Genomic DNA, 10506 nt, shown 5'->3' with positions numbered 1-10506 from the left:
CACACACACACACACACACACACACACACACACACACACACACACACTGATACCCATCATAGGTTCTCATCTCCCTGTCCCAGTTCCTTACCTCAAAAAGCTGGGGTATCTCTCGGCGGGCCAGATAATCCTTGGCTTCGTTGGTGTTCATGCTGCCTCTTCTGAGAAGCTAGCGGGAGCTCTCGGGATGCCTGGAAGGGACTTGACTGCTTTGCTGTCGGGGAGGCGGAATGAGAATGGGGATGGGGCTAAGGCAGAAAGGATTGAGGCTAGAGTGCTCTAGGTCGCCGGCGCCGCCTCCTCCGAGGGGAGAAAAAGCGAGCTCTCTCTTCCCCTCTCCTTCTGCTTTCCTTTCCTCTCTCTCCTTTTCTCCCTCTCCCCGTCTCTCTCTCTCTCCTCCCTGGAGCACGATATCTCACCAGAAAATCCACACTCAATCTCTCTAGAGCTTCCTGGGGCCGGGCTCTCCCCTGCGCTCCTCCCTCCTCACCTCCCTCCTGTCTTCTCCCACCCCTTCTTTCTCCACTCCTCCCTCCTCTCTTCTCCTCTTCTCGCTCTCCCGCTCCTGGGTCTGTAGGAGCTCAGTCCGTGGTCTCCTCCTAAATGCCCTCGCCGCCCCCGCGCACTGCGCTCCCTCCTTCAGGTCCGGTAGACTGGACCCTCTGGGAGCTCTGTCCGCGTTGCGGTGGCTTCCCCAGTGCCTGGCAGCTACTCTCGTTGGGGAGAAGTGGGGCAGAGGTGAGGCGAGGAAGAAGCAGAGGGAGGGCTGGCAGAGACAAATGTCAGACACGGGGATGTCAGAGACAGGGAGAGCGCCCAGCTAGCCACCTCAGCCGCGGCTGGCTCCCGGGTCGTTCTGTAGCTACTGCCACCTCCCCAAACTCCTGCCTGCTGCGGGAAGCTAGGCTAGTCACGCTGTGCAGACAACCCCAAACTGGCTGCCAGCGGAGTGCGGGGGTGGAGGAGCGGGAAGAAGAGGAGAGGAAAGGAAGGCATCAGGCACACCCTCTGGGGAACCGCTGCCAAAGGGTGGACCCTTTCTTGGTCACTGCAGTCCCCGGGGAGGTCCTGACCCGGGACCGAGCGGGGAAGAATCATGTGCCAAAAAAGGAAACTAAGTCAAACGCTGCGCCCCGCCCGCTCCTTGGTCCAGGCCAAGCCCCCAGAACCTGCCGCTCCCGCCGTCTGCTCTCTGGACCCACCCCCTGCTCAGCAATGCTCTGGGTCTAAGTGGGGTGTCCCTCGGTCCTTGGGACAGACTAGCTCTTCTTCAAGGGATTTTCGGGTTTCCCAGGGCAGGGAATCTGGCGGATCCTAAGGACCGGCTTCCCAAAAGCCTGCCTGCCTTTAGCTCGCTTATTTTGGACCTATATTTTTTAAGGATCTGCGGCTCTCACAGCAAGTCATTGCCACAGAGAGACCCTGAATGCCTGATCCGCAAGATTGGGGAGAAAACTCTTTCCCCTGGTCCGGAGAAATGGTAATGACGTCAGAGAGAGCCATTGGAAACGGCTTAAAATGGAAGAATTTGGGAGGAATGAAGGGAGTGAGGGGCGGACAAGCCTTAATCAGGCCTGTCAAGATGCCGCGGGTGAACCTAGCCCAGAAAGCAGGGTGGGAAGCGGGGATGGGGTGGGGGTGGGGGTGTAGGCACGCCTCGGCAATGTGGTCTGGTCTTCCCTCAGCGACTGGCTACAATCCGGATTGGCAGTGTGGGGTGGTGCAGCTCTCAAGGACTCTCCAGCAGTGACCCCGAGCAATTCACCCCAAGCGGGGAACATGACTCCCTTTCGTCAGCTTGTACTGAGCCTTCCCTGGGTGTCTGAGCGGAGGTGTGCAGGGGTAGGGTGAGTTAGATCTGAGATATGAATATGTGTGTGGGAGTGGGGGTGGGGGGGTGAATGACAGAGGTATCCGAAAATGCTCCCCATCTGTTCCCCCTAGCTATCTCTCCTGCAGCTCTGATGCCCCCTAGAGCTTCCACACACCACCCTCCCCCCCTCCGCTCATCCCCATTCCTGTCTGGGAAACAACTCTTCTCTCTCCCCTAATTACAGCTCAGGCTTTGCTACCTGGGGAGAGGGAGCCTGAGAGGGTTTAATTAGCTGGAGCTGGCCAAGCCGAGAAGCAGCTTTCTGGACCCTTCTGGGTCTGCAAGTCCCCTGGTGGCTTGAAATGGAGAGAGTGCTGTTCCCTCGCCGTTGGGGTGGAACGGGCCTCAGAGAGTGGGCCTTGTGCAGTCCCTGGCCTCGAGCTCTTGGGCTGATTAACTTTAGGAGAGGTCAGCCATTTGGCAGAACGATGTTTCCCGTTAGACAAATTTGGGATTCGACTGACATTTTGTTAAGTGATTGCTATGTATCAGGCACTGTACTAGGTACAAAGGAATGCGAAGAAACAAGTAAACTTTTCCTCCTCTCAAGGAACTTACCTTCGACCTGGATGGGAGTGGGGATGACACTAATTACATTTATGACCTTGGTCAAGTAACAAACTCAATGGGCCAAGGTCATAAATGTAGTTAGTGTCAGAAGTGAAATTTGAACTCAGGTCCTATGGCTCCAGAGTCAGGTGTCTTTCCACTATGCCACCTAAGGCTGTCAGTCATCCCCACTCCCACCCAGGAGGTCATTAATAAGACCCCATAGATGCCAAAATATTTTTGTGGTAGCAAAGGAAACAGAGCAGATACCCACCAATTGGTGAAAGGCTGAACAAATCCAAGTGGTTCACAAATGTAATGGATTATTAATGATGTGTAAGAAATGACAAATAGAATGAATACAGAAAACCAAGCCAAGGTTTATATGATCTGATTTGGAGTGAATTCAGTTAAGCCAAGAAAACAACATACACAATGACTCTGACAATGGAAATGCAAAGAAAAATCACAAAACAATCCAAAGTCAATATTGCTAAATTACAAAGAACAAGCCTGATCCCAAAGAAGAGAAGGGAAAATGTACCCCTCCCCCCACTCAAAGTCCATGGTTCTGGGACATGCCATATATTTTTAGGCTTTCTCAATGTGGTGATCAATTTTGCTACTTTTTTCTCTTCTGCCTCTTTTTTCTTTAAAAAATACTATTTGATATATAAGATGACTTTTTTTTGTATATAAGATGACTTTTTTGAAGGGGGAGAAAAGGGATACAGGTAGAAATTCTGGTAATATAAAAAAAGATATTAATAGGAACTTATTTACAAATACATTTGTGAATAGAGATCTGGCTTTGAGGTTGGGTAGACCTAGATTTGAATCTGTCCTCTGACTTGGCCTGTCTGTGAAGTCTGGGACAACACACTTAGCCTCTTGGTGCTTCCTGCAGCTCTTCTGGCAGAAACCAATGAGTAGCAGAGAAAATGCTGACTTACCTTATAGAGGGAATTTCTTCATTTAGCCATTTCTTATGTCAATGAAATTGCAGGCCCGGTCTCTATTCTAGCTTACAAAAAAAATGCCCTTTCTCAATCACTTACTCTCCCACTTTGACTGTCTTCAAACATAGACAGTACAGCCTATAACCGGGGCTCTGGTTTTAGAACATCTGGGTTGAGGTAGGTGAGTTGATACAGCCACCAAGTCTTCTCTTCCCCAGACTAAAACCTTCCTAATTCCTCAACCAATTCACAAACGGGCTTGGCACTCTTCTGGCCGATTCCTCTATAGGAGGAATATCCATGTTCTTCCTAGAGCTAAACACAACAGTCCCTACATGGTTTGATGAGGGCAATGAAACTAGAATCACCTCCCTCTACCTGACAATGCAGTCAATGGTGGCATTTGCTTTTTTGGCTACTGCATCAGGAAACTCTCGGTAATTTGGCAATCGTCTGCATTGGTCAAAGGAACAGCAAGAATTCTCGAAACTGGTGAAAGAGAATAAACAAGCCAACCTTAGTTTCTTTCACCATTTTTTCTTTTTCTTTGTCAAAATTTTATTTTGGACTCAAATGCCAGAACACAAATAGAGAACAGAGAAAGAAACAAAAACACGATAAGCTTCAATATTGGAACTTAAATACAAAGTTAGAAAGAAAAAATAGCATGTTGTGTGCATTGCAGAACATGAGAGAGGATTCAAAACATGGAACAATAGATTTCCATTTCAAGAAAGCCTGTATGATAAATGATGCTCATGTTGAGAATTGTCTCTTTTACCATTTTGTGCTGTGTGTGTGTGTGCGTGTGTGTGTGTGTCTACATCAGACATTCATAATAAGGATGAGAAGGGTGGGAACTTACTTTTTGCTTTGTGTCTTTATCACATCCCACTGATCAGCACATAGGAAACACTTAATAAACGTTTGCTGAATTGTTTGTGGAATTGTGAACTGATCCAACCATACTGGAGAGCAATTTGGAACTATGACCAAAGAGCTGTAAAACTGTGCACACCCTATGACCCTGCAATACTACTTCTAAGTCCGTATCCCAAGGAGATAATAAAAGTGGGAAAAGGACCCACATGTACAAAAATATTTATAGCAGTGCTTTTTGTGGTGGCAAAGGATTGGAAATTGAGGGGATGCCCATCAATTGTCGAATGACTGAACAAGTTGTATATGAATGTAATGGAACACTATTGTTCCATAAGAAATGATGAGCAGGCAGATGTCAGAAAAAGCTGGAAAGACTTGCATGAACTGATGCTGAGTGAAGTGAGCAGAACCAGGAGAACATTGTACACAGTAACAGCAACATTGTGTGATGATCAACTATGATAAACTTAGCTCTTCTCAGTGACACAATAATCCAAGACAATTCCAAAAGATTCATGATGAAAAATGCTGTCCACAGCCAAGGAAAGAACTATGGAGCCTGAATGCAGTTTGAAGCATACCATTTTCTCTTTTTCCTCTTTCTTGTGGTCTTCCCCTTTTGTTCTGATTCTTTTTTCACAACATGACTCATGTGGAAATATGTTTAATATGATTATACATGTATAGCCTATATCAGATTGCATGCCATCTTGGGGAGGGGAGAGAGGGAAAAATTTAGAACTCAAAATCTTACAGAAGTGAATGTTGAAAACTAAAAACAAGAACAAGAATGTTTTCTGGCCAGCTAGCTTATGAATGCATGCATCTTTGTTGCGATTTAGTGACCTTATCTTTGGGCATCACACTATTCTGAGGTTTTGCCTTGTTCTTTATTCTAGTAAGATATATACAGGTTTATTTTGAAGAAGTACTTTATACATTTTAAGGAACCTCTTAAATCTGTTTCATAGGATACTGCATTGGAAGGTGCAGGAGAAATCAGTTCATTCAACCCATAACTTTACAGATAAGTGAACCTCAGAGAGGTGGGGAGCCCCTCACCCCAGATGTTACAGATAATTCCAGGGTCCATGCCCAGAGCACCACATTTAGCTTCTCCTCTCACCCTCCTCAGTGTCCTTTTAAGGACTCAATTTAATCCAAACCAAGACAAGTCAAGCAAGGGTGAATTCGTACTAGAGGTGGTCTCCTTCCCAGCAGCTAGGACCCTTACCCTCACTTCATACCCTGTTTTGAGTCTTCACCAACCATGGGTACCTCTTTTCTCTTCTCCCTCTGGACTGCTGCAATGCATTCTACTTACCATCCAAGCTAAGCTCCATTGTGACCCTCTTCACGAGACATCTTCTGTTCCTCAAAACTTCTGGGTCCTTTTATTTCTATTTACTTATCTTCTATACATTTTGTTCACAATTGAATAGTCTAAATTTATTCCTCCATGGAATGTAAACTTGTTAAGGGGAAGGGTCCTTTCATTTTTGTGTCTGTATCCTCAGCATACAGAACCAGAACTGACAAATATAGCCCACTGTTTTTCCTTTCCCATAGGACTGAGAATGGGAGGGGGGTTAGAGATAGGATAGAAAAAGAAAAAAAAAGAAAAGAGGGTCATTGACACAATTTTTTAAAATGTAGGGAATAGAATACAAGAAAGGCCAGGAAGGAGCACAGAGGAAAAGGATGGCTTTGAAACTGCAGGTCAAACTCATTATATACCTTTTTTGTTTTTAAACAAGCTGTACAGAATGGAGAGCTATGGTTTCATATACAGTCCTCTTTTTCTATTCTATCATGCATTTGGAAAAACCCATTTTATTTGGTGCTTGTTTAGCTTAAAATAAAACTAACTTTTTAAAAATTAAAAACCAAATAGTAATAGATTTTATATTGATTACTGTAAATATGTTCATATCATATAATACCTTGTCAGTTTTAAATTAGCAGCGCAGAAGTTCTAACACTATTATTACTACAAATTTGCCTTATTATGGACTCATCAGTCATAATTCCTGGGCCACATCATGTTTGCTTGTGAGCACAGCAGAATTGAAAGCAAAAGAGAAAAGTTTTCTAAAACCATTTTGGGCATTCTATGGTGCAGACACCTCCATAGGGTTGCCTTCCCGTTAGGAATTTCTAAGCATTTCCTGGACTTCATGGCCCTCCCGCTGACTGAGGAGGTGGTAACCTCTGTTGGAAACAAACAGCCCAAGATGGCGCCAAACAGCCAATTACATTGTCCCCAATTCATGGGGACTCTGTCTAGACACTAGAAAGAAAATCGAATATTTACAGGAACAATACGATGAAGTCGTGACCAGAAAAATTAATTCTGATCTTGTAAAAAAAAAAAAACCCAAGACAATTTATTCATTAAAACAATCATTTGCCCAATCCAGGGCCTTTGGGGACTTCACTCAAAGAATTGTGGGAGTTCTCAGCACTGTTGCAATAGGGTAGCAATCAAACGGACAATTGGTTTTGCTGGGGCTATTGGCCTGTTAACACCCTTCAAAATCTGACACAAAGACACTGGCCCATTTTGTCTATACTTCCTGGCTGCTCCAGCCACATCATCTCTGATCAGACCTCCCCTTTCCCCACTTTGACTGGGACCCTGGGCCTGGGTTCTTAGACTTTGATGGATCTCCTTTATCTTACTTTGTGGGGGCCTCACTCCTCCATGGCTCCCTTCAGCTCCTAAACCTCCTTTTCCAGCTCTCACTTATGCACCATCTTCCTCATTAGAGCATCAATTCCAAAAGGCAGGATCTGTTTGGCTTGTTGGTATTTTGTATCACAAGGGAGTAATTAGCCCGGTGTCTGGCACATAGTAAGTGCTTAATAAATGCTTGTCTATCATCTATCTAGATCATCGATCCACCCATCTGTCCATCCATCCATCTGTCCATCCACCCACCCATCCATCCACCCATCCATCCATCCACCCATCTGTCCATCCATCTATCCATCTATCCTTCTTTCTATTTCTTTCTTCCTTCCTTTCTCCCCCCCTCTCTCTTCCCTCTCTCCCTCCCTCCCTTTCGTCCTCCTTCTCTCCTCTCTTTTTCTTTCTTCTCCTTCTCTATCCATCCTCCAGAAAACATTTGGGGTTATTGTAAGTCAGCAGGCAAATCTAAGTTAAAGCAGCATTCAATGAGACTAACATGTTAGGCAGCACTTGGTGAGATAGAAGAATGCAGCCATTGTTTAATGGCTTTGGAGTCCACAGTTGCTTTTATTGTTTGTACAATCATTTCAGTTGTGTCTGACTTTTTGTGACCCCAGTGGGGTTTTCTTGGCAGAGATACAGCAGGGGTTTGCCATTTCCTTCTCCAGCTCATTTTACATGTGAGGAAATGGAGACAAACAGGGTGAAGTGACTTGCTCAGGGTCACAGAGCTGATAAGCGTCTGAGGCCAGATTTGAACCCGATTCTATCCTGATTCCAGGCCTGGTACTCTATCCACTGCACCACCAAGCTGCTATTTGGACTTTGGAGTCCAAAGAGCTGGATTCAAATCTTGGCCCTTCAACTTGTAGCCTCTGTGACCTTGTTCCTAATTTCTTGGGACCTTAGTTTCCTCATTTGTGAAAAGAAGTTGGTTCTGAGAGCCTCTGAGGTCCTCTCCATTTCTTGGCCTATGCTCCTATGCGTTAATGGCTTCACTGATTACTGGGATCAATGTGACCCTTTCAGAAAGCTTCTGTATAATGTAGGAAGGATAAGTGCTCTTATACCCATTTCACAGGTGAAGAAACCAAGACCCTGAGGATTCAGTGAGGTGCCAAAGTCTGTCAGGGAGTAGGTCAGAGTTGGGCCTTGAGCCCATCTTCTGCAGACTCATAACATGGCTCTTGTGATAGGATGCTGCCTCTGCAGGGACATGTCTACACAAACTCTTCACGGACCTTACCAATGCGTCTCACCCCAAGGAAAGAAAAGAACCTTTTTGTTGAGGACAAAATACATTTTCCCTTTTGCTACATTATTAGAGATGCTTCTTGAAGATCTGAGAAAGATCCCTCAAATCCCTTGCTTTTAGCTCTTGGTTTACGGCAGCTTCTCCATGGCCAGAGAAATGTCAGGTTGGGACCTCCCGGCAGGACAAGAATCAAGTGTCCACCCACTTGCACTGGCATTCTATTTCCCCAGAACTCTGACTGACTTGGGCCTTCCTTAATCTACCTGAAGAGGACAGGAGCTTGGAACACAGTCTCCAGGTTGTCTGGTGACCTCCTCAGGTCCTGCGGGTTTACTCCCAGGCCCCTATGTCCAGCCCTAGACATCTTCTGAGCTCTGAGCCTGCTTCTCATTGGACAACAAACCCCTCAAACCCAACCTGACCCAAACTCCCCCAAACCCAGTCCGTTTCCAAGCTTCTTTGTCCACCTTGCTCACGCCCTCCTCCCAGCATCACCTGCATTCCTCCCTCCTCACAGCTCAAGGCTTTGCTCTCCTTGATGACTTCCATAACTCAGGATAGCTCCCCTGTGCCAGGCCTCTCTCCTCTCATGGTGTAGATTCCCCCCCATCAACCTCTGCCCTCCAGACTCCTGGGGCTTCCCAGTGCCGCTAGGATCAAACAGAAGTGCCTAACTCCTTCACCCCTGGCCCCCACCTGCCGCTGCAGTTGTCCAGATGACTCCTCTTCCTGCTCTCTGTGCACATTCCAGACTCATCTCCTTTCTGTTCTTCACTCACAAACCCTCCCATTCTCTCTCTGCACCTTTTGATTGGTTGTTGTCAGTGTTCAGAAGATGCTCCTATGCCCCCCCCCACCAGCCAGGATGCATCTGCTTCAAATTCTGCTCCAAAGACACCTTTCATATCATCTGTCTGTCCCATGCTTGTGGCACCCTCCTTCACGATACCTATTTTGGAAAGCTGTTCTGTACTTGGTTATGCATCTCACTCAGCAGAACATAAGCTCCTGGAGGACAGGACAATGGAATGTTTTCTCTTTGTAGCCCCAATGTTGAGCACACCCTGGTGTGAAATGATTTCTTTCTCTTTGGATGACTGAGTGATCTGAAGCACCAGTGACTTCTGAACCTCAGAAATAAAGACTAAACATCCCACAAAAGCCCTTTCTTTCTGCATTAAACACTCCCAGGTCCCCGGGTCCGAGGGAACACCCTGGTTGCTGCAGAGTGCACTTGTGGAGAGGCCCACCCTAGGAAAAGGCTGAGGAGCAGAGTGAATGAGGCTGTAGGAGGTGGTGCCAAGCATGTCATCAGCCCCCTGAGCAAACAACAGGCATTATTAAGAGTCTCCTGTAACCCAGGCCCCAGAGAGATGATGAAAAAAAATAAACAAGAAACTTCCCTTTGGGAGAAATTATAGACACACAGAAAGTAAAGAATCAGACATGTGTGACTAGAAAGCCAGGACTGACATTGGGAGGGTCCCAAAGTGGGAGATGAGGTGGGGAGGGATGGCTGGGCATCAGTGTTGGTGCGAAGTAAAGAGAATTCATAGAAGGCTATCAGCACATCAGGGGGACATATATGATGGCAGTCTAGTACACGCACACAGTGCCTCCCATGATGTCTCTGTCCCTGGAGATGTCGGGACCCCACCACCTGCGGGAGCTGTGATGTGTGGGTGAAACTGCCCTGGAGAGACATTTTGAAACTGCTTGTGGTCAGCTGGCTGTGTGTTCAGAGGAGACGCTTCGAATGGTTGCAAAGGTGCTCAGAAAGGTTTGCCCCCTTAGCTTTGGTGGGGGAGTTCAGTGACTCCTTTGCTCATGGCAAATGGTGGAGGGAATGGACAGTACATCCCTGTGAGGTTTGAAGGGCACTTTGGCATCTTAGCATATCAGAGTATGGGTTTTCAGCTGGCAACACATCAGTGCCCCAGAGCAGACCTGCACAACATGCACAGGCTTCACGGCCTGCCCCAGAGTATGAAAGGAGTCACCTTTGAGCCCCCAGCTCAGTGTTAGCTAGGACAAGAATTTATCCAATATCATTGCTATTGGTCAGAATGATGATGAATAGGAACTGAGCTAATTTGGGCCTTCTGTCCCCAGAGACATGGGGGCAAATGTTTGCACATTTGCTTTTGCTACGTCTGTGAGTTAAATATTCTTTATAAAAGCCAATCTCTGGTAAGGATTTAAATAAAAGTAGGATTTTTGTTCTTTGAACTTAATGATGGGGAGACATAGCTGGCAGGGTTTAGGGTGTTGGTTTGAGCCATCACAGATTACTCAG

The 10506-nt window shown here is 46.5% G+C and overlaps 1 protein-coding gene across 1 annotated transcript in view; it reads right to left on the bottom strand.

Moving 5' to 3' along the window:
- Positions 1-1004, bottom strand: part of AK5 (adenylate kinase 5) — a 234631-nt gene extending 233627 nt beyond the window's left edge. Inside the window, exon 1 of the mRNA XM_069102249.1 lies at positions 92-1004. Within this exon, the coding sequence (XP_068958350.1) occupies positions 92-151 (60 nt within the window). The 5' untranslated portion in view covers positions 152-1004. The remainder of the gene's footprint in view (positions 1-91) is intronic.
- Positions 1005-10506: the final 9502 nt, after the last annotated feature.

Source organism: Petaurus breviceps, unplaced genomic scaffold (assembly GCF_028583685.1).
Source record: "Petaurus breviceps papuanus isolate PSGF00001 unplaced genomic scaffold, PetGlider_PUasm1.0 545, whole genome shotgun sequence".
NCBI classification, from domain to species: domain Eukaryota; kingdom Metazoa; phylum Chordata; class Mammalia; order Diprotodontia; family Petauridae; genus Petaurus; species Petaurus breviceps.
The sequence above is the reverse complement of the archived record's forward strand: the minus strand, read 5'-3'. Positions and strand labels throughout refer to the sequence as shown.